The sequence below is a fragment of the Centroberyx gerrardi genome, chromosome 13, assembly GCF_048128805.1.
Source record: "Centroberyx gerrardi isolate f3 chromosome 13, fCenGer3.hap1.cur.20231027, whole genome shotgun sequence".
NCBI classification, from domain to species: domain Eukaryota; kingdom Metazoa; phylum Chordata; class Actinopteri; order Beryciformes; family Berycidae; genus Centroberyx; species Centroberyx gerrardi.
The window spans coordinates 5,005,370-5,029,550 of record NC_136009.1 but is presented as its reverse complement, the minus strand read 5'-3'; the positions used below and the strand labels follow the sequence as shown (position 1 = coordinate 5,029,550).

At 41.4% G+C, this 24,181-nt stretch overlaps 3 protein-coding genes across 4 annotated transcripts; all 3 read left to right on the top strand.

Annotated features, from left to right (window-relative positions):
• The first annotated feature begins 3,739 nt into the window (after positions 1–3,739).
• LOC139915855 (dual specificity protein phosphatase CDC14AB-like) lies at positions 3,740–11,311 on the top strand. The gene is made up of 12 exons (XM_071904609.2): positions 3,740–3,796; positions 3,983–4,075; positions 4,153–4,232; positions 6,032–6,098; positions 6,798–6,860; positions 7,826–7,913; positions 8,210–8,440; positions 8,629–8,767; positions 9,128–9,344; positions 9,729–9,817; positions 10,468–10,605; positions 11,263–11,311. Exons 1-12 carry the CDS (start codon positions 3,755–3,757, stop codon positions 11,309–11,311), a joined length of 1,296 nt encoding a protein of 431 aa, XP_071760710.2. The 5' UTR covers positions 3,740–3,754.
• Positions 11,312–14,146: 2,835 nt separating this feature from the next.
• On the top strand, positions 14,147–16,618 carry tyw3 (tRNA-yW synthesizing protein 3 homolog (S. cerevisiae)). 2 transcript variants are annotated; one of them, XM_071904634.2, is made up of 6 exons: positions 14,147–14,435; positions 14,737–14,817; positions 15,073–15,171; positions 15,417–15,488; positions 16,006–16,095; positions 16,215–16,618. In XM_071904634.2, exons 1-6 carry the CDS (start codon positions 14,268–14,270, stop codon positions 16,374–16,376), a joined length of 672 nt encoding a protein of 223 aa, XP_071760735.1. In that variant the 5' UTR covers positions 14,147–14,267; the 3' UTR covers positions 16,377–16,618. The 2 variants fall into 2 exon arrangements, with proteins under 2 accessions (XP_071760735.1, XP_071760725.1); XM_071904624.2 differs by having other exon boundaries at positions 16,006–16,139.
• Positions 16,619–18,323: 1,705 nt separating this feature from the next.
• On the top strand, positions 18,324–23,899 carry fam151a (family with sequence similarity 151 member A). Its single transcript, XM_071904516.2, has 13 exons — positions 18,324–18,382; positions 18,486–18,655; positions 19,569–19,718; positions 19,843–19,992; positions 20,092–20,254; positions 20,693–20,750; positions 20,839–20,928; positions 21,168–21,244; positions 21,418–21,554; positions 22,300–22,470; positions 22,704–22,810; positions 22,975–23,154; positions 23,236–23,899. Exons 1-13 carry the CDS (start codon positions 18,348–18,350, stop codon positions 23,578–23,580), a joined length of 1,833 nt encoding a protein of 610 aa, XP_071760617.2. The 5' UTR covers positions 18,324–18,347; the 3' UTR covers positions 23,581–23,899.
• The last annotated feature ends 282 nt before the right edge of the window (positions 23,900–24,181 follow it).

The following is a 24,181-nucleotide window of genomic DNA, read 5'->3' as shown; positions in this document are numbered from 1 at the left end:
TTACATGGCATTGCGGCCGTTGGTTGACTACTATTAATGCAAACATTACTGATAGAATTTATATAATGTTGCTAACAGGCAAACTCTTTGGCAAGTTGTTCATGATGCTATTTGTAATGAACCCTCTTCCTCCCATATCTGCTGAGTCATTTTGTGATGATTCCACATCCTGTTGATATTATCACCAGTGCTTTAAATCAGCCTCTTGTATACATTTGCATTCTCAGCAGCCAAGTGGCAGCAGGTGATCACTGTTTGAATTTTTGAAAGTACTTCATTAACCAGAAAGTCAGTAAACTAAATGTCTTCTTCTTAGTGTCTGGTGGAGGTTTGATTGGTGTGTCCAGCTTTCTCTGGACAGAGCGCTCACTCACTGCTGTTTAGGAGACACTTTTGGATTCCACTCTTATAATAATTCTTTGCCTTCATGACGATTGATTGTGTTCAAAATTTGGTAACTTACTTCACTGTAGAGCTTTACTTATCTGTGCAGGGAACGCCGCTCTCCAATGCACACTCACAACAGCTGAACCCAAATAGTGATTAAAACACGTCCTTTCAACACAATAAACACTCCACTTTGGGACTTTGGCATAGCATAGGGATTGTTGAATTGACGCCTATGTGGCCAGCTATACATTGTATACACATTTGTAGTGCATATACACACACACACCTCTTACCCTTCACACCTTTGATCCCTACAGTCTCTAATCAATCCTCAACATATTCAGTACAGCAGACACTAAGAGTTTTACCCATTCCTTCACCCTCAGTGTCATTAACACAAGTAAGTCTACACTAACCCAGGGGAGTGGAAAAAACTTCCTTTAGATGTACAGTAGGCCTAGGAAGCAGCCCAGTCATGTTAATCTCCTTCCTTCCTTCCTTCCTTCCTTCCTTCCTTCCTTCCTCCCTCCCTTCCTTCCTTCCTTCCTTCCTTCTTTCACAATGTAGACCCAAGTCTTACATTTGTATTCCAGCCCTTTATAAGCATAAAACCATTGATTTCCATCAGAAGTAAGCCATTCATTCTGACCTAAGCAATTCATTCTTCCTACACAGTAGGACAAGCAAATTCATTCATTTGAGAGGAAGGGTCCATTCATTTCTATTCAAAGCCTACACTGACAAGAAATTAGCCATTTGTTCATTTGAATTCCGGGCCTATATGTGAAGCACACCATTCATGCCATTCATTCCCATGCACGTTAAGCCAGTGGTTAGGATCCCACTGTAAGATATAGGTCAAGATGAGATCAGTGGCTGTGCCCTGATGGACAGGGATTTAGGACAGACACTGGATGATGCCATTTGGACTGGACACTTTCAACACTGGATCACTGCATCTGCTATATTATAGGCATACATTTCCCCTATTGTAGACAATGATCTTGGTCATCAGCATTAACCAAAACAACAACAACACATATACAAAATACTGTAACTATATTTCCTTGCTATATATATTATAATAACAATACAATTGTACTCAAAAAATAATACTATAGGCTTGAAAGTCCATTTAGCAATTTGTTAAGAACATCAAATTGGCCTAATTCCTTTTAGAAGATAAAAGGAACTCTATCATTAACTGTAAAACTTCCTTCCCTCTATCAAATAAACAGCATTTTTCTCCCTAAGTGATATCCCATCGGTTTACACTTTTGAAAGATCCCTCCCCGCGTTATATCCCACCCTGACATCCTGTTTCAACAGGAAACACATCACATTAAGGAAGCAAGATGCTCCCAAAATAACGTTTCATTGTGACTTTAAAAATCACACTAGACTGCGCTTTCAAAACATTACTATAAGTTACTAGTTGAATGTAAGTTGATTAAAATGACTAATCGGTTGTGTCTTCAGAGAAACTACAGAGATTACTGATTTCATGTCCAGGTTGTTCACAAATCTAACATTGACATTATAGTAGGAGAGCCATAGATAGAGTATGACCAGGCTGATCACTGGGTGCCATGTTGACACCCCTTCTCTAATACTAAGAGCTGTTGGCTGCAAAGTGTAGCAGTGCCCTCCATTGTATCACCATGGTGAGATGCCCAATATTCTAAAAAAATCAGCTTACAATAAACCACCCGCCACTAAGCTGCAGCCATAGAGAAGGATTGTGGAACATGGCTGCCAATGAAAATTGCACTGTCCACATTTTTTATCTTTTTTTATGGCTCTGCATAGGCTTGTTAGGATGTCACTTCATCATCATGGCATGTCTGTCTATAGATAGACTTTATATTAGCATCTGCCACCTTACTGCCCTGCGGCCATACCATTTAATTAACACGCAGCTTCAACCCCAGTGAGGTGCTAAAGGCCTGTGTTGTGACCAGCCACTTTTCCACTGCTGGGTCAAATGGGGCCTAACAGTGCCGGTGCCAAGGCAAAACAGATTAAAAGCTCTATTTGCTAACATGAAACTGTAACCCATTTGGAAAATCATCTCTGCTGGCAATAGAATGCAGAAAGTAACCCAGAGATGTTGTACTGGGGGTGGTAGGGTGACATACTTTGAGTGAGAATGGTTTGGCCCCAGCAAAAGGAAATCCTGGCTCTTAATAGGTGTAATGGGTCCCAGTACTTAAACAAGGAGGCCATGTTAACTGTCTTAGCTGTAGGAGATTATTAAAGTACACCAGGAAGTGTGCTGCTGTGGCCTGGCTGTACAAGACACACTAATGCAAATCACGTGCCTATCTGTGATTACTGGGTCAGTTTCATGTTCCGTTTTCTTTATTTAATGGCAGGATAAGTTCACAGAATTCCTGTTTTATTAGTCAGTATGCAGTGGAGAGTGACAGTGGCAGAATTCAACCCACAAAGCTGTGAATACATGTCATGCATCCCAGCCTACTGAGCCACAGAGTGACTAGAGTGGGCTCTGCTGTGTTTCAGATGTTTCCGTTTTAAAGGAGAGCATGAAGTCCACCCACTCAAACATTTTTTTACAGTATATACGGTGTCTGAGCTTCACACTAAACATGTTTGGAGCGGCTTAATCAAACTGGAGCATTTACTTCTTTAGTTCAGATCATTTGCGCAGGTGAGAACAATACAATTCAAACTCAGGTGGCACCAAATAACCACAACAATACGCCTGAAAATGTGTCTCAGTCCTCTTCCAAGAGAACTGCAGTGCGGTTCATTAGGAGTGAGAAACGACCCCAAAGCACAAGGGATTATGGGTATCAGGAGACAGATGTTGACATCTGATAGCCAGCAGTTCCTCATGCTTGGAAAGCCTAGCATCACAAAATGAAGTCTGGACTCATGCTCATATTCAGCTATTTCTTCATGTGTTCTTACCTGGTTTGAACACCAGAGAAGAAGAGCGCAGAAAAGTCCATCGTGCTTAGCTAAAGTTACAGCGACTGGAATCGGATTTGTTTTGACTCCACCCCCTGCCGCCAAATCTCTAACCTGGCGGGATGACAGGTTACCAAAACTCTGTCCAGTAAACCAGTCCATGTGACTTTTGTTTGCAAGCCCCGCTTCGCTTGTAAACCTAAACAAACCAAATACAAAAATGCAACAAAGTCAACTTTTCCTCTATGGAAAAATCAGTTTGTGTTCCTAGCTGGAAACAGAGTACAGAGAAATTTCACAGCAGCTGCCGGCAGATGCATATGACCCATACGACACATACTGCTGTAACGCTAACTGACTGTAGCTATTAATCCTCTGTTTCTCTGTGTGTTTCAGTTTCTATGCTGACTTTGGTCCCCTCAACCTGGCCATGCTGTACAGGTACTGCTGCAAGCTCAACAAGAAGCTCAAGGTAAGAGAGACTGAGAGTGTACATCACAAGAAGTAATAGCAAACTCGTGTATAGATACTGTCTCTTAAGGAAAAGTAGTAGTACTCTTCTGTTCTCTACTGTCTGACTGTTCATGTATTACCTATGCAGTGGGGTTGGGTTATGGGTTATTATTGATTAGGTGTTGACTTTATTTTGTCACTTCAGTCCTTCACTATATCCAGAAAGAAACTGGTCCACTACACCAGTTATGACCAGAAGAGGAGAGCCAACGCTGCTGTACTCATCGGTGCCTATGCTGTAAGTATCTATCTGTCTGTCTATCTATCTATCTATCTATCTATCTATTATAAATAATATTCGCCCTCCGCCACTAGGTAATCTATTTGAAGAGGAGTCCAGAAGAGGCGTACAGGACTCTGATCTCAGGAAACAACACAGTCTACCTGCCTTTCAGGTAGGCCTGGACACACACACACACCCACACACACAGATTATTTACTTTGTGAAATTTGGAATGGAGTGGGAAAATAGTGGGAAAATCACTGAGTCTGATAATCGTGATCACATTATTTAGCAAAATTATCTGGATTATCTCTTTAGCTTTACCAATGCAGTCCTTGTGTGTGTGTGCGTGTGTGATTGGTATCTCTCTTGACTGCCTAGCTAGAGATACTGGGTTTGCTGCAAATCCCTGTTTAGCCTGCCCCTGGCACAGACACACACACACACACACACACACACACACACTGAGGTCCCAGAGTAAGAGTGATGCCATCGCTGCAGTGTGGTTTGTGCTGCTGAGGTCTTTATTGATAACTGATTTGGTTTGGGTTCGGGCCAATTTACTGCAGTCCTGACTACAAGCCCAGCAAATCAGGCTGGGATTGGGATTAAACCGTTGGGCTCAGATGGGTCTGGGAAGGTTCAAGGACAAGCCAAGTAATGCCTGACTCAGGTGCCACCAGTTCCAGAGTGATTATGCTTGTTGAACTTTTTACAGGTCTTGTCAGGTCTCTAGTCCACATACTGTAGATGTAAGGGCCACCAATCTCAAAATACATGGGATAGCAATGCTTCTAATGATTCCAGACAACGTAGATGAACGATTCAGCCAACAATTATGACCAGCATCATTTTACAATTCTCGTGTTATATGGTACGTTTCTTTTTGCCCACTATGCTATCAACATTGATTTAGACCCCCTTCCCACTTGGCATTAACATGCATTCTGGATGATCTGATTGTGATTGTACCGTGCACAGATCAAATCCAGGTATAAATGCACCAAAGATGCATTGAAGGGCCACATTCACCCAAACTACCTCTTGAGGAGGACAGACTAATTTGGCCACATTAACAACAAAGCATAAATGTAATGTGTTTCAGTGTTGTCAAACACTGGTGCAGGGGAACAAGCCTGACGAGGTGTTTACTGTTAATTTTAATGGATGAAAATATCATGAAAGGAAGTGACGTGCACTGCATTCTGCAATTCAATTTCAGTGTGTATACTGTCTGGACACGAGACACATGTTGATGGCAGGTGTAAAGGGGGCCTTTGTCCCATTTTCCTATCCATGAAGGCAATATTGCCCATCTATATTGCCTCAAAAAGTTCCATCTCTGATGGACATTTGTTCATTTCATGTGATAGAATCCATCACCTCTGCATTCATTCGTTTCATCATGAAAGCATTTTGTCTGTGAATCAAAGTTGCAATGAAAGTTTATGTTGCGCTACAACCAATAACCATGTCCAATCAGTTTAACTTTATTGTCAATAGGTTTGAGCTGTGGGACCTTGAAATAGAGCTCTGCACATAGATTGCAGCAACACAAATGCATTTTAGATTAAAGGTGATCCTTTAGGATGTGTAAAATGGAAACTAAACATCAGCATACACATTCATCCTTATACATTCCCATCCGAGCCGCATATTTTTAGGTTGTTGGCAAGCCAAAGTGAAGCATCTACTCTATTTTGTATTTTTATCGGCCAGTTGTACTACTAACATTATTGACTCTGACCTATTTGGCTGAGAAGTGATGCCTTTGTAGCGCTACAGAAAGACTGGCAGCAACACTAGAACTAGCAGAACCCTGCAAGTCCACAGTAGAATACAATATAAAGTCAAAGTTGTATTTTATAGGTTTTTGGACAACAGAGTATAGCAGTAGCATAGGATAGGATGATGATCAAAGGGCAAAGAATAATTTGTGTGTGTGTGTGTGTGTGTGTGTGTGTGTCCTAGGGATGCAGCGGTGGGGGAATGCTCCTACAACCTCACCGTCTTCGACTGCCTACAAGGAATACGCAAGGTAAACAACAACCAAGCCTACACTAAACGGAACTAAACAAAACTAAGCTGAACTAAATAACACTAAACTACGTAAAAGTACTTTGCTGTGATGTAGGTATTTACTTCACCCCTCCATACACACATACACATCTCAACCAGGCAAGTAATGGAGGGTAACATTACTTAATGCAGTTGTTTATTATGCATTTAATATGAACTCATCTTTGTTAATGCCACTGTTCATACTTAATTCATGTTAGTAAACACATTAGTTAACATTATTAACACACATGTATAACAACATTAATTAATACAGCTGTTCATGTGCATTTAACATTAACTAATCTTTGTTCATATTGTTATTCAGGTTTAATTCATGTTAGTAAATGCATTAGTTAACATTAGTTAATGGACACTTAATGTAAAGTGTTACCGGTCATAGTTCACCCACCTTTTTATTCACTGGTCTCTACCTCCCCTCTCTCCCTCCCTCCCTCTGCGTCTTGTTCTCATGCTTAATCCTTTAGTCTTATTAAAGTTTATAGAGAAGAGAAAAACCAACAGAGGTCAGGGAGAGAGGAGAGAGGAGTGGGGTTACATCACAGAGTCAGACTGCAGGTCAGATTTAATAGCACTCTGCCCTGAGTCACGGAATAACATGCTGTCCTCTCTCCCCTCTCTGCCTCTCTCTCTCTCACCCTGTCTCTGTCTCCTCCAGGCATTACAGTATGGCTTCCTGGACTTTGAAAGCTTTGATGTAGAGGAATATGAACATTATGAGGTGAGGGCAGATGGGCAATAACGGTTATCATCGACTCATCATTAGATAACTCTCGCAAACTAGAATCATCATCATATTTCACTGAGTTACAATAATGTAAGAGACATTTTGGCTGGATGGATTTTTACCTTTGACTCTTTTATCTGATTGTTTCAAGGGATTTTCAGTACAAGACAAACATATACTTTATATACATATACTGTACATGCATCTCAATCGTACTTAGACTTACACAGTATAGAATATGATCCACAATTCTACAAGTCCAACAAAAAAAGACATGATCTTAAAGGATCAGAGAGAATAACAGAAATATAAATAAATGCATGAATATAATTAAAAAGAAAAAGCATGCTGAAAAAAAAAAAAGGGACAAATAAATGAGAGTTGCAGTTGCATCACAAATCTCCTAGTCTGACTCCATCATGGAGGTCCATTTGAGGATTAGCTGTACACAAATGGCTAAATATATAACAACCAGGCTAGGAAGAGATGCTGAAATAGATTGGGGTGTGGCTGTAGATCCATTCAGTAATGTTCTAAGTAAAAGTGACTAGTCTGATAATGTAGGTTACAGTGACACAGTAAACTGTCTTGTCTTTAGCCCTAGTCTCTATTTTCTTAACACTCTGTGCTGTAGCTTGTCAGTGATGAAATGATCAGTTCTCAGTCCAAAACAGCACAGAAATGAACCATGTATATTCAGTTCAGTTCACCCACATTATGAAAACAATAAAACCTTAAACCCTCACTGACGATATGGAACAACTAATTTGATTTATATTATGAAAGAGTGAGTTGAAGGGTGAGTTGGAGGGTGAATACTGAGACAAAGGTTTCCAAATACTCCCAAACTTAAACCTCTGAACCAATATCGTATTATAATTTTTTAAAGTTGCATACAATGGAGCACATCTGCAGTCCATTACATCACCATGTCTTTCTGTCTTGATTGTTCTCTCTAGCGGGTAGAGAACGGGGACATGAACTGGATCGTTCCGGGGAAGATCCTGGCGTTCAGCGGTCCTCACCCTCGCAGTAAGATAGAGAACGGTGAGTCTGATTCCAAACCACTGATTCCCAAAATGGGTTTAGGGACCCCCGGAGGTCCTTGAGGGTGTTCCAGGGGGTCCCCAGCAGAATGAGTTATTTCATTCACTAGAGGTTTGTCTAGTCTGGAGGTTTCAATCTCCACACTGTTGTGACCCCACCTGCACTACAGACAGTTCTCCAGGTTTCTACCAATTAAACAGCAAAACGGACTTATTTGTATGAAAATGTCACAGATTATTACTTGAAACCACTGAACTCAATGCTAACAAATCATAATGCTTCTATTCTTTCTCCAGGTTATCCTCTCCACGCTCCGGAGGCGTACTTCCCGTACTTCCACCAAAACGACGTGACGGCCGTGGTGCGTCTAAACAGGAAGCTGTACGACGGCAAGCGGTTCCAGGACGCGGGGTTTGAGCACCACGACCTCTTCTTCCTGGATGGGACCACGCCCTCTGACCTCATCACCAGGCGCTTCCTGCACGTGTGTGAGAGCACTGAAGGAGCTGTGGCCGTGCACTGTAAAGGTCAGAGTGAAGGAGTGTGTGTGTGTGTGTGTGTGACATCATTCCCAGGAGAACTCTTAACATGCGTGTGTCAGGTAGGTATCAGGTAGATAGAGAAAGATATAGAGAATACTGTGTTGCAAGTCTGAATCATAGACTTTTTCTTCTCTTCCCCTTCTTTCTGTCTTAAAACAACCATCCAATCACAGCCGGTTTAGGCCGCACGGGCACTCTGATTGGCTGCTACCTGATGAAGCACTTCCGGTTCACTGCAGCCGAGGCCATCGCCTGGATCCGAATCTGTCGGCCCGGCTCCATTATCGGCCCCCAGCAGAACTTCCTGGAGGAGTGAGTCTCAGTCTAGGTTCTTCTATGTAGAAGGTTTAGTTGCAGCATGTTTTCCCTTTGGTGTAATGGTGTTAATGGGAGACCTAGGAGTTTTCTACACTGTCGGTCCAGCTAGATAACTGTTTGAATATTTGATAGATTGAAGGACTTCACTACCCAGAAATTGTGTGACAGTTTATTCACTGGTGTTGAGGATTTTGTGGCTAGATGATCACACTTCACAGACGATCCCCCTATCTATATCAGTAAACTTCCAATAATGTTTCAACCTATATATGAAGCAATGATTTTCTGATACACGTGTATGTGTGTGCATCTACATGTATGTGTGTGCGTGTGTGTGTGTGTGTGTGTGTGTAGGAAACAGCACAGTCTGTGGGTCCAGGGTGATGTCCACCGCTCCAAACAGAAACTCATCCATCAGAGACTGAGTCGCCGACAGCAACAACGTCATCAACAGCAACAGCACAGCTCTGCCTCCGAGGGGGTGGAACAGGAACCTGTGTCCCGCCTGCTCTCCAGCATGGATGACCTGTCAATCAACACCACCCTCTACAAATCATACAGCTTGGATGAGGTGAGGGGCGGGACTTTCGGGTGTCAATCGGTTATTACGCTCCAAGGGATATTGCTTTACGGCACAAAACACGAAGAGAGTTGCTGTTTTTTTTTCCTTTATTGAACAAATAAACATCCATACACAATGCATCACAAAAAGCACAATGGGAAGAAAAAGAACTGCCAGATATTAAATTACAAATGGAAGGATTACAATAATAAATTATGATAAGACAATAAACAAAGACATTTGATTGACTTTTTACCTTTTGATGCCAACAAAGAGTCCACAGTACTCACAGAGGTCCACTTGGGACAATTTGAACAAAACATGTTTTTTTGTGTGTGTGTGTGTGTGTGTGTGTGTGTGTGTGTGTGTGTGTGTGTGTGTGTGTGTGTGTAGTATAACTGCAGGGATGCAGGTCTAACTCAGGGAGACAAACTGAGAGCACTGAAAGGACAACGGCCACCTAGATCTGCCTCCTCCACAAGGTACACTGCTGTGAGTGTGTGAGTGTGTGTTTGTGCTTTCCTGCATTTTCTTTTTTTTTTTTTGTGCAAATTTGGGCATTTCTGTGCATTGCTGGCTCCTTTCAACCTTACAGTGTGCAGTTGCTTGGGAGGGTTAAAGTTCATACCAAGTGCCAAATCATTGTTTTTATATTCTCATATTTTCTCCTTCGTTATATATTGCATATACTGTATAGTTACATTTTGCATTTCTTTTCATGATGCATATATTTTGCATATTTTTCATCCATTTCTCCTTGTCTCACTACGTTCTACGGCTGCTATTTGGCACACCCTGCAACTATGCTGTAATTCATATATTTTCATACTTTTCAATCATATATTTTTACTGAATATGTTCTAGTATTGTAATTGTTGGTTGCATTGTGTTTAATGGCCCTCCATTTGCTCTATTCTTACTTAATATCCTATTTTTCTTTGCTGTATCATATTATTTGCCGCTACCATGACCAAAATTCTCAAAATGGATCATTAAAGTTGATCTAATCTAATGTAATCTAATGGGTCTGAATCCCTCTCTTTTGTTGCATGTTAAAATCGTGTAAAAATGCTTTGTTGTTGGCAAACATTAGCTTAATATCTGTTTCTTTCTTTGTTTTCTGCTCATCCAGGTTTAACCTCTCCAAGCCGGCCCATAGTTCCATCCTTCCTCCTCCAAAGTCCTCCAAAGTCCCTCTCCCCTTCTCCTCTTCCTCCTCCACCAAGCAGCTGGTACGAAGCTCCTCCTCCTCCGCCACTCACATCAAGAGGTGACTGTCCATGTGTTTGTTTCTTTTTGTCAGATGGACGAGTGGTAATAGATTGTGAAATTGGTTTAAAGGTTAGTACGAGTGTTACTGAGTTTCTTCCCCCACCTCTAGAGGGAAACTTACAGTTCTAAGATGGACTTACAGTTCACATGCAAACACACAACAGCTGCTGGTGTTTTAAATGGATGTTGGAAGCACTTTTGAAATGTAGTGCAGTCAATGGGATTAATGCACTGACAAATATAGCAGCTGAAATGGTGAATGGCAGGTGTTAATGTAAATTTATAGCACCATGTAGTAGCCAGTCATGTCATAACTTCCCATAATGTAATAAAATTATGAAATAAAAGCAAACGTCATACTCAAATGAAAATAAAGTGATTTAAAGTATTAAATAGTATATTTAAGTATTAAATAGTATATTTAATTTAGTATATTTAAAAGTATATTTAATTTATCATGTCACAAAATTAATTAATGTGTTGCATGCTAGGTAATGCAATATGTGTCTGACTTGTTTTTTCATATATTCTTTTTGTTAGAAGTCTCTTGTCATGTAGACTAATCCTCTCTCTCTCTCTCTCTCTCTCTCTCTCTCTCTGTCTCTCTGTGTCTCTCTCTCTCTCTCTCTCTCTCTCTCTCTCTCTGTCTCTCCAGTCCCTTCAGTCTCAGTATGTTCATCACTAAGCCTGCTGTGATTCGCTGACGTCACGGTAACCGCATCATGACAGCTAACCAGGAAGTGGGACGCAGGGTGAAGTTGCCAGCTAGGCTGACAATTGACTGGATGGGCCCAAGGGACCAAAAGCTGTACAACATTAGTTTAATTCACATTCAACATGTTTTCTTTTCATTTTACTGCTTTGATGTTAAAATCAAAACAGTTCGGTGCAGTTCCATTAAAAAGACTTTGGGTTCCAGACAACTGGAGGAACTGGTGGGCTGCTGTGCTGTGGTTGGCTTGGCCTTATTCATTTTATCAACCTTGACAAATGCATGGTTTGAAGCTAGGGTCCAACCAAGTACTACACTTTTCATGTGGGGCGTTTTTGTGGTCCTGACCCAGAGTTTAAGAAACACTAACGGGTAAGGTGAAAGGACTACACCAACTTTTTTGGGAGTTCGGCCATTGGTCACCAAAATCATCTGTGTCTGTGATAGTTTTGTCTGCCGTTTTGTGCGCATGCTAACACTTAAGCATACAGTATGATAAGTAATCGTAGGCGATTAGCATTATCATACAGTAAAAGTGAGAAATGATGCATCTAAACCTGCCAGGCTTGTTTAGAGGATTGGTCAAATAGACATAAAATTCAACAAAAACAATGCACTTTCAGACTTGACAGGTGTTATTAACGAGCGTAACTTGATTTGTTTACACAGGAAGCTAGCAAAGTTAGCCAGACAGCTAAAGTTTTTGCGCTGTTGATTCATAATGGACTTCAGTAATGATGAAGATTGAGATTATCTTTTCAGATGTTATGAATCTACAGCCCATAGAATAAAAAAACAATACCAACTTTGGTTTACTAAATGGTCTATCTTCATATATTGGATAATGCTAATCACCTACGGTTACATAACATACTGTATGCTAAAGCATTAGCATGTACACCAGACAAAAATATGTACCAGAGACAGAGATGATTTTGGTGCCAATCCTTTCTTCACATATTGGGTAAGGTGACCAATAGGCCAAACTCCTAAAAAGTGGGTGTAGCTCTTTAAAAGGGACCAAGGAAGCTTCTTCACAGTCAGGTCTCCAGTGCTACATCACCTCACAACAGGTACAATCAGGGATGTAACCACCTAACTCAGTTTATACACCTTTTTAGTTTTGGAATAGAGTTTTCTGTCTTTTGTAGGCTGACATAAATGTTTATGAGGTTATGTTTCCTTTAAGGGGTAAAAGCATAAGTTTACACATGAACATAGTATTGATTTTTGGTGGTGGTTTGCCTTATGACTGACTGCAGGTCAAGGTTTATCCACCTTTTTACTTACAGGTTTTACAACATGGCTGTGGATTTTAAAATGTTATATAGATTTCATATCAGAAAATGACTACAAAGAGAAAGAACAGACTCTCAGCTTTTGATTTTCCGTCCTTATTCCCCTCCATGTTAAACAAGTTCAAATATCCTGATGACAGTCAAGGGAGTGGGGGTGGAAACGGCCATATACACTCCACTTTCAACTGCAACTGCATTTTATTATAATAACCATATTTATATAGTAGATGTTTGTTTTGAACAATGCAAAAAATGCTGAGCTATGAACTCAGTTTGAAATAGTGCTGTAAAAGTTAAATTAAATCTAATTTTGATTTTGAAATTTGGATTGCAAAACAGGGAGCAGACGTTTTGGGGGACAAGGGGTTGAGAAAAAACATCTAGTGGACCTTTTAGGAAGATTTGAATGTAAAAAAAATACATTATGAACACCTTCAAGAATGGCACATTTTCAGTGGTGGGGCGAAGGGCCTGGAGCCCTATCTGTGTGTGAATTTGTGTTAAAGAATTACACAACTTTGTAACAGATTTCTCTTACCTGAATATATTTATGTATTCATGTTTTTTCTTTTTATTGCAACGTGAATCTTGCTATGCAAATGATGTTCAATTTTAAAACAGTACTGTCAGTATCATGAAAGATATTCTGGTCATGGATTATCTTTGCAGATATCTCTTTGTGAATGTATTGTTTAATCGCTCTTTGATTGATTTTACAAAGAAAAACCTTTGATTATTTGTTATCCCCAGTCTGATAAGGTGGCTGTCTTTAAATGTTGCTGCAGAGATTATTTTCTGAATGAGGAATAAAGGTTGATGGTGGTAAACAAACTGATTCAACACTTTATTATCCATAAATATAAGTGTTTGTGTGTGTGTGTGTGTGTGTGTGTGTGTGTGTGTGTGTGTGTGTGTGTGTGTGTCATAACAGTCTGATAAAACTGAATAAATGATTGAATAAGACTGTGTTGTCAACTAGCCTGGTTAAAATACTCAGTTAACTAAGTAGTTTCCCAATATTACTGCTGTCCTCACTATCAAAATATACTTTTATATTTGCGGCGCTAAAGTGCTATTAAGTGAGCAATATCAATAGTACACATGGGGAAAGCACATGCAGAAGAGGGGTTATTCTTTAGATATAGAATGTCATTTAATTTTATGCAACAGAACCAGCATAACACCCAATATTTCGACAAGGTCATCATCAGTGGTGGGCTGTATAGAGACTGACATCTCGGGTATATGTGCACTGTGTCAACAGGTGTGAATTATCAAGTCATTAGTTCATTCATTAATTTTCAGTGGATGGGCAGCAAACATGGCACAACCTTCAACATGAGACAAGAATACAATATGAGTAAATCATCAGTCCACACTCTATATCAGTGGGTGGCGGTAGTGCGCCCTTTAAGCTTTTTACAAACCGCCGTTCAAAACAAATAGAAGAAGTAGAACTCTATCGGCCACCGTAGAAGGCGAAAGTAATTAGACAACAGTACTACAACACCATTAGCACATATTACTCCGGGTGTTATAAAGGTTATGTACTTTATCTCCCTCCTGCTCCGTCAAATGATAAACAGTGACACTGCGGGATATAACCACAACGACTCTGTAGTAGCCTCAAGCTAGGCTAACTGGATAGCTATGGAGAATGCATTCAGTCAGTGGAAGAAGCAATGCCTGAACAAGTTGGACTTGAGTAAGAAGGGCAGTGTAGATGTAGCTATTGCCCATGTTGTTTCTCTCCTCAACGGCTGTGACAGCTACTTTACCACCAGTTCGTGCTCTGGACGGATTATACTCATCGATGGGGTGAGAGAGCTGTCTCGTGACATCTTGCCTATTTAATTTGGGAAGAGTGATGTTTCTCTGGTCACTGGCTATGCTAATAGGTTAGCTAGCTGGGTTAACTTACTTTAAATGATAATGCTGGCCTCTTAGCCATATACTGGGTTGTGATAAAAGTCCCCAGTTTTGACTGTTTATCTACCTGTCCGTGTATTTGTCTCTCTACCTACCCGTCTGTCTATCTACTTATCTGCCTGTCTAACTACCTGGCTGTCTATCTGGCTGTCTAACTGCCTGTGTGTCTAACTAGCTGTCTCTCTCCTAGGTTCCAGAGAGCACTGATGTCCAGAAGCAGAACTGTGTTTGGTTGTTTGTCTCCCACCAGAAATGCAACTCTGATGACCTGGTGAGACACGATGGATTCCAAATAACACATACTACACTTTTACTATTCATATGAATAACAGTACTAGCCTAATAGTCCACTACTACTACTACTAATACATTCTGATATCTTATCTATTACTATTCCATCCAATGAAACTCTACTCCTTCTGACTATTCTAATGTCTCATTTATGAAAACGAATAATACTCCATCAAACATCTAATCTAATCTATCTAATTTACCACTACTACTTGTGTGTGTGTGTGTGTTCCAGATGTCTGGTCTGGCCCGGTCCAGTGGAGATGCTGTGTTGAAGTTCGAGCCGTTCGTCCTCCATGTTCAGTGTAGGAGGCTGGAGGATGCACAGCTAATGGTGAGAATGAGAGTTGTAGGTCAGTACATTTAGGTGTGTCTGTCCTTGCGTGTGTGTACATTGCGGCCCGTGAACAGTGAAGACTACACAACACACAGCTCTAAACTGCTGGTGGGGATGAATGTCTATTTTGCTATTTATACTGGTTGTTATGAGAGTTTGTGAATGAAAGGTGCTTTGTGTAGCATTTTAATAGCAGTGAATCACAATGACTGCTCTCTAATATCTCCTCTCTCTCCTCTCAGCACTCGGTGGCCGTCAACTCAGGCTTCAGGAACTCGGGTCTCACCGTCAGCAAGACAGGAAAGATCATCACGGTACGCTCTGAAATATGAATGTATTTGGTGTATTGATTTGTCCAATTATAGGTGACATATACAAGCTCTCGGCTTACATAGATGCATGTGGATGGCTTCCTTGTCTGAGGTTATACACCGCTTATCCACAAGGGGGCAGCGACTCCACTAGTTTTGAGGGAGTCACCCTGAGCAAGGTATTTAAAACTGGATACTACAGAAGAAATGTCTACTCTTACACAGTCTCAATTGCCGCCAAAAGATGGTATGTGCATTGTTTAAATAGGTGGAGAATGCTAGGTGGGGAATATAATTGTCTTGTTTTGCCCAGAGGCATTTCCAATATTTTCAGATCAAGCATCACAATTTGACAGTCTCCATCATATCGTCTCTGATTAGCTATGACAAGAACCAGAACATTAGTTAGACATTAGTACTAGAAATGCCCCATGAATTGCCCTTTGCATTGTTGCATGCGTTGCTTGCCTTGACCATGTAACAGGTATAAGTGCATCCTTGGTGTGTTTTGTCCCTCCAGGCGGTCCGCAGCACCCACGGCCTGGAGGTTCCTCTCAGCCGCCAAGGAAGGCTCCTGGTTGAACAGGACTACATCCACTTCCTGGTCCAGGTAGCCAATCAGAAGATGGAGGAGAACCTGAGACGGATACAGAGGTCGGTCTAGATAAAAACACTCAGATGGAAACCCAGCTGCAGTGACGCGGCTCTGATCCTCTCTGTCACCCTCAGGTTCCACCAGAATCTCCAATCAGCCCTGTCTGCAGAGCAACTACAAAAACTACAAATCCCAGACACCCCCAACTCACAGGAACTACAAAACCAAGATCCCCCTCGCAGACTGGACACAGGAAAGGGGGAAGGGGAGGAGAGGAACAAAACAAGTGTGTATAAGCGGAGGCGGAAGAGAGGACAGCAGCACCAGACTGACTGCTGTAACAGTGATGCAGACAGCAGTCCAACTGAGCTGGAGGACTGTCTGGATCTGTTCACATGAACTGGTGGCTCTCAATGTGGAGGTCCACAGGAGGATTTTGGGGGGGATTTGTAAAATGATTTATAATATGAAATATGATATTACTAATGACCAAACATGAACACGTTTATCATATTTGTGATTTGGGATAAGTGTTTGAAGCCTGTGGACTTCTTCAAATTAAATTATATTAAGTGAACTCCAGGCCTTAAAAGTTATTGAACAGCGTTAAAGAAAGCATTTTTAGTCTCAAATTCAGTTTTGGATGTCTTAAAAATTTTGTGATTTCTTGGTGTGTTGCTTTTAAAGTGAGAAATCAGCCCAGACATGCATATCTATATTCTGATAGACTTTGTTTTCATTTTAACATGCAAAATTGATCTTACATTTAATTCTAGCATTAAGAAGGACTTAAAAATCTTAAATTTATCTTGATGAAACTTGTTTTCTTACCAGCCAGAGTTTCAATGGAGGACAAATGGGGGAGATGATTTAGAGTTGACTGTCAAATACCTTTATTGAGCTAAAATCCCTCAGTTCCTTGACTGTCTCTATGGATTGATGAGTCTTCCTGGCTTCCTAGCTGGGACATTGCAATGCCTTGCAGTGTTTTTATGTGTTTATTGGTTTGCTGTAGCAGGGTACACTGTTGTCTTTTTATAATCCCAGAATGGTATCAGACCTTATGATTCCATTTACTCCCGAGCTAGATGGATATATAAAGATTAGCTGTAGATAGCTCCAAGGTTAAACACAAAGAAACAGACTGTACCTGATCTTGGCGTTAGAATAAAAGAGCTGCTCTGAGTGGAGTCAAAGTGAAGTTTGCATGGTTTATATGTAACCTGATCCAAGTTCAGTCGTGCAACTTTTTCATGAATATGGCCCCAGCTGTTTATTATGCTCAGCTGTGTATATGTTAACAGTCATCAGAGTCCATAAAATGACATCTTTGTAAACTGTTTCTTTGTCAACTTGCCTGATTAACGAAGCGTTAAATATACTGATAAATAGCAGCTGTTTTAGCAGTCACATTTGCCACCACGCATTTGCAACTGATTCAAATGATTCAGGATGAGAGTGTATCAACAGCAGATGGGGGGAACGAAAAGCATTTTCCTTTGTGTCCTGTAATAACCCGTGCTAATTTGAGGAGTTGGGGAAAATTCCTCTGCAGAGGCTGAATCCAACAGTTTCACCAGTTTCTGTTCACAATAGGTTACTAATACAAATGCCTCCTTGACTGTTGCACTGTTAGTAAAATCATTCTCTAGTCGCACTGTTGACCAGGCAGGTTTCTCTGTCCGATTTTAGTCAGCACAGTGCAGTGGAGAGACATAAAATGCTAATCTGGACATGACTGGAGGGGAAATTGTCGCATCACTAATGTCCTGCAGAAACCTCAACCCTATAAACCCCCTGCAGGTACAGTATATTATTGATCATTTTGTGCTACGGGGCAGTAAAAATCTTACTTATTGCCCCTCTAACAAACAGATTTGTCACCAAGTGCTTTGCAGAGAACAAACGGCACAAAGGACACGAGCTGGACTGATCCCAGCTTCATCCTTGACCCCAGATACCAGAGGAAAGTCCTGAGCGGCTGTTTCAAGGCAAGAGAAAACCCGTCGAGACACAGAGAGCGCGCGCACTTTAATCAGTCTTGCGAAATCACTCTGATCTCTGCTCCTTAGATAGTGCTCTGATGAGAAGAGGGTAAAAAACTCTCTCTCTCTTTCTGTGACACGCACACACTCGCCGATCCAGTCTCTCGCTCAGTTCGCCTCTGCTGCTCTCAGTTTCTTCAAACTACATTTTGGAATCCAATGGACAAGAAGGCGACCAGGGAGAAGAGGATGGAAGAAACGGAGGGCAATCGGAGAGAGAGGATGATACATGGAGGGCCGGAAGAAAAGCAAAACAGGTTGGCGACGGACTTACAAACTCATCTGACACTCCAGAGTGGCTGGGAAGTAAAGCACCAAATATCATGATGCATTCTACTGTGTTCTGCTGTGTTCCTCTAGGGCGAAGCAGCCTGACTGTGAAGATTCAGACTCAGAAAAGGAGAGAGAGCAGAGAGTCTATCTGGGATGTCTGACTAGAGAACAGCTGGTAATGATGTGTGTGGCAGCCGGACTGGCCGTCCTCCTTATTGTCATCACCGTCACAGCCGTGGTGGTCACCAACAAGTCAGGTACACACTCTTAACACAGGTGATTTCTGATATCAGTTCAAAACAGTTTCCAAAGCTGTTTTAATATGATTCTCCTACATGTTGCTGTCCATCAAATAGTTGCTGGGTATGATGGATGTGATGCAGTTTGATTGCAGATTTATTGTAGTCTTGATCAATACACTGGTTGTCTATGGGAAGACCTGAACCTGAACTGAGTCTAATGAGAGTTTGATCAGATTCCATACCAGTATGCATGAATATGTTCTTATTAGTATTAGTATTAATATTAGTATAAGTGTTATTATCCTGGTTGTTGTGTCCCATGATGGTCTAAATGCTGTTGCAGAGGCTTTTGAATACTTGCAATATTTTAATTTTGACATGACATGAACATGGTCAAATCTATCATATTGAATAATGGTACATAATATTGGCTATCAGCGACATCACTCCAAAAAAGCTATCAGTATCAGCTTGTGTTGCTGTTCATATCTTTAACACAGCCAATATAATATGACCTCTGTTGCTTTCAACACTTCAATGGCTGATTCATCTTCATGTGCAGTGTAAACACATTGCAGATTGATTATCAGGTCATCAAAACATAAATCAGTGTAAATGGATCATGTAGTTGTGTTTCCCAGAATGTCTGCCGAAGTGATACAGACCACAAAAGAAAAACATTCCAACTATATTTAATGTATTATAATTCATTCAGAAGTGAAGACTCTTACAATTAACTTTGTGCTTCTGTGCCTTGATGCGATATAGTAATAATGTAGTTACCCAAGTTTATCAATATGATTAGATAGTAATAACACTAATCAGGTTTCATTGATCAATAGTTCATATTTTGCATGGATGCTATGAGGCCCAGTGTGTTTACAGTCCGTCTGCATGAGTGTCTGTGTGTCTCTTGCTGTCCAATCAGGTTCTTCAGGCCCCCTCCTCTCGTTTCCTACTGGTGGAGACATGCTGGACTTCCTGGTTCAGACGGGTGACATCAGCAGGGCCGACGGTCTATTGGCTACCTGGTATCACCGAGCCAACAACAAGTCTGAAATGAACAAAGCTCTAGCAAGTAAACACACACGCGTTCGTACATACACATATTACTCATCACACCACATAATGTATTATCCCTTTATTAAAAGTTTATTCATTGGTTTCCCTCATCTCTGATTTCTCTCTCCTTCCCTCCTCAGGTGATGTCATGATCCTAGAGGCTGATGTCACTGTGGAGGGTTTTGGAACGGCCAATCAGAAGCCAGTCCCTATCATGGCCCACCCCCCTGACATTTATAGTGACAACACTCTGGACCAATGGCTGGAGGCCGTGCTCGACTCTAGCAAAGGTACTGGACATAGACAGAGCACATAGAATAGAACACAATAGAATAGAATAGAACTTGACCATCCAATCAATGTAAGCCTGTCCCTCTGTCTCTGTCCAGGTATGAAGTTGGACTTTAAGTCTCTGGCCTCAGTGGGTCCCTCTCTAGACCTGCTGGATAAGAAGAACCGGAGCAGAGGGATCAACAGGCCCGTGTGGCTCAACGCAGACATACTAAGAGGACCCAACATGCCGGACTTCCTGCCTCCAGTCAACGGAACCAGGTGGGTCAGACAGCCTGACTCGATGCCAGACATTTTGTGGCAGCCATTTTGCATCCTTCCTGGTAAGGTTTAATTCATTTGGGGACGCAAAATGGCACGTTTTTATTATCTTAAAGGAGAGTGGGCATGCCAGCCTTGTCCTGTATTTTATTAGCTTAAGATATACGCAATATATAATAATGACAAAAATATTTGAATATGAAGAAATCAATCAAATATGTGAATTTGCAGCATAGATACTATACAGGAAATGTGCAAAATGTGCATCATATTCCCATTAACTTACTGACTGCTCTAATGCTGCATAATAACATACTGTATATTTCTCTCCTCTCCATTCTCTTCCTTCCTCCCTCTATTCCTTCCCTTCCTTGCGCTGTCTCCCCTCCCTCCTTCCTTCTTTCCCTCCTCCCTCCTTCCTCCCTCACCACTTCCCAGATTTCTCCAGTTGATCCAGGAGAAGTTTCCGGACGTGACTTTGTCTCCTGGATGGAAGGTACTGTTTATTCTGTTTTTTATTTATTTATTTTTTAGATATAAGGCCTTTATGTCGGTCATTTTTAGTTTCTGTGTGTTTCTGTCAGGTAGCCTATGCTCCTCCGATCTTCACTGACACCTACACCAGGTCCATGGTGGAAGAAATGTATGAGATGGTCAAAGATGTCCACCAACAGGTATAAACACACAAGTGGGGAAAATAGTATTAATTTGGAGAAACACTAGCACTAATAATACCACTGCTGTGAGATAGAGGCTACCAATCATCTCCATCATTTCTGATTTGTTTACAGTAATTATACCAAGGTATCACAATTAATTTGACAATGATATATTGATGTTTAAAAATGATGTTAAGTAATTGACAGTTGTAAAAACCTACATGTAGAACATCAGGAGTGATTTGTTTCTTCAGGTGACGTTTCCTACCCACGCCCTGTTGGTTCGCAGCGGCTGGCAGCACCTCAGCTGGCTGCTCAGCCAGTCGCCACGGTAACGACAACTTCACTCTGTCGCAAACACCGTCCATGTTTAGAAGATGGGAAAAAATGGACGTAAACCCTCACCATTAATGTCCATTAACAGCAAGACATTGAGAGCAGAGTCTGGTCTGCAGCACTTTGTGAGGCTGTGAGTGTGTTTTTCTGTTGTGGTTGTCTCTCCAGGTTCAGTCTCACTTTGTGGCAGGGTTCCATTCACCCCAGCGTGGATGACCTGCTGTTCGTCCGCGACAACAGCCACCCAGCCAGAGTCTACTACGACATATACGAACCCACACTGTCTGCCTTTAAACAGGCCGCAAGTAAGCAAGCACATGGTCGAATGGGCTGCCGGCAAGACACAGTCACCCAGTTTACAAGGGCAAACTTATGGAGGTTAATATGACAAAACAAAAAAGTCTGTCAACCAGTCACTTTATCACAGTCGAGTTTAATAGGGCTTTACATACCATCATATACATGTCATATACCATACTACATCATCCATATACATACTACATATACACACATCCTATACTAGGTCTTAAGTGGCTGTGTTTGTGTCTGTGTGTGTGTGTGTGTGTGTGTGAGAGGGAGATTGGGAGGCATGAATTTACATCTCCACGATAAGCATTTCAATATATTGTCATTGAGATGAGCAGCCTTGTAGCAACAGGTAATGTAATAACTGTTGAATAATGTAAAAACTTGTCCAAATGTAATAAACTACCAGATTATGTAATATTAACTTCAGACTGATATTGTAAAAAAGTTACACCACTTGCAATGTAATAATTGCCAGTTAATGTATTTGTGTATAACATTATCAGGATAAAAATATTACAATATCATGTTATTACATTTTTGACTCATTTAGAGGGCCGTTTTATTTGTTAAATATTATATTATTGATGTTTATTACATTATCAGTTGCTACAAGTGTCTAAAATGATTTCTATTCCTTTTGTGAGCAGAGGCTGTTGGCCAAGACTGAAAGGGGTGTCTTATTTTAGGTGTAAGTATTTTGTTGCTGTTTGTGCGCATTTATTTGTTTGTTTGTGTTTCCAGGGCAACGAGGCCGTCTGAGGCGATTCTACCCAGGGGGAGACCTGATGGAGTACTTCTACCCCTCTCACAACTCAGACGCCAACTTCCTGTCTGGAGGCACAGAGCGGGACAGCCTGGCCATCCATTGGTTCACCATCACTGACCGAGCCTCCCTATTGGCTCAGCTGTCAGGTACGTTTTGGCTTGCTGTAAAACATGAACTCAGCTGTATCATCACTAAGTTCATGTGTGTTCGGTGTGAAAAAGCTGATCAAGAGCAACCAAAGTCTACAGAAAACTTCAATCATGGTATCACAAACTTAAACGTGACCATGTTGTTTTGACAGTTATTCCCATATGTTATGAACGCAGCATTAATCCTGTCCACCTTTACTATCTTGTTTGTAATGACCATGTCTGTCCAGACGGTGCTGGTGGCATGCTGGTGGTTCTGGTGCGTTCTGACAGCGACCGGCCCGACGTCCCTCTGGTGGAAGGTTCTGGTGGAGACTCAGACACGCTCACACTACAGGTACAGCTGACTGTCAACCACAAACATGTTACTGGCAGAGGAAAACCATCTCCAAACATCACGCGGTTATGAATCTGACTGATGCTCGAGTTTACTAAAATGTGGGTCACTAGAGGCTTTACAAGCTCCACAGGCTTCAACATCATAACTTTGTCTGTGTGCAGGACTTACTGGAGCTGGTCGGGTCGAGGGCCGGTGGGTCCTGGGGTGTTTACCTGCAGGTGCAGACCCAGGAGCTTCTGGAAGCTTCTCTGAGGCTGCTGGACGCAGCGTACAGCAGAGAGCAGCTCTACAGGCCAGTCTGGATCAGCATGGAGTTTTCACATGGCAGCTACAATACACAGGTACCTGCCTGTCTGTCTGTATGACAGTGTCATCCATTCCACTGCTGTACATTGTTTCTAACCCCCTCTTCTGTCTTTCAGGAGTTTGTATCCACAGTAGAGAGGCTGTTCCCCCACGTGACCCTCGTCCTGACGGAGCAGAACTGGCCTCCCCAGACCCCAACAACAGCACGGGGCTCGTCTCAGCGGGTGGCTCTGCGTCTGAAAGCAGCGTTACTGCCGAGCGGAGGGGAGGAGCTTCGCTTGCTAATGCCGATGATGGACAGATATGACCTTGTACTGGAGGAGGAGGGGGGGAAATGGATGGAGAGGAGGGGAAAAGAAGTCTTGAAGGCACTTCTGACCCAGCGTACAGGGAGAACAGACACAAGGCTGTATGTTATATCTGACCAATCTGCAGCCGACACATGGACCAATCATAAATGAGAATGGATAACGACCAATTACGACCAACTGGCAAAACTCAGCAACCATAAACCACCACAGACACAGACCAATCACGACATGACCAATTCAGAATTAGAGATATTTTTATTGTACAATATGAAAAAGTCAATTTCCTATTTATTTAATTTGTAAAAAAAAATGTATATTTTTAAATGAGAGACTGGCACTGCAATGCAATTTTACATTGTCATTTTTTTCAGTGTAATATTGAGAATGTGTACCATTACTCTCAATTCCTTATCAGTACTTGTCAGCAATGAAAATACTGTATATTCCAAGATAAAGTGCCCTCTTTGATAACAAATGCCTCATTCATAACACAGAAGTTACATTTTGTTTCATGTACCGTAGCATTCTGATTGAAAAACCCATAAAAGTTTTAAAACCCCTACAGTAAAAACATAGCAGCTAAAAATAGAGCATTAAAGGTGCTGTGTGTAGCATTTTTAATCAATATATCATTATCAGATTAATTGTGATACCTTGTTACAATTATTGTAAACAAATGAGACCATGGTGGAGACGATTGGTAGCCTCTGTCTCACACTAGTGGTATTGTTAGTGCTAGTGTTTCTCAAAA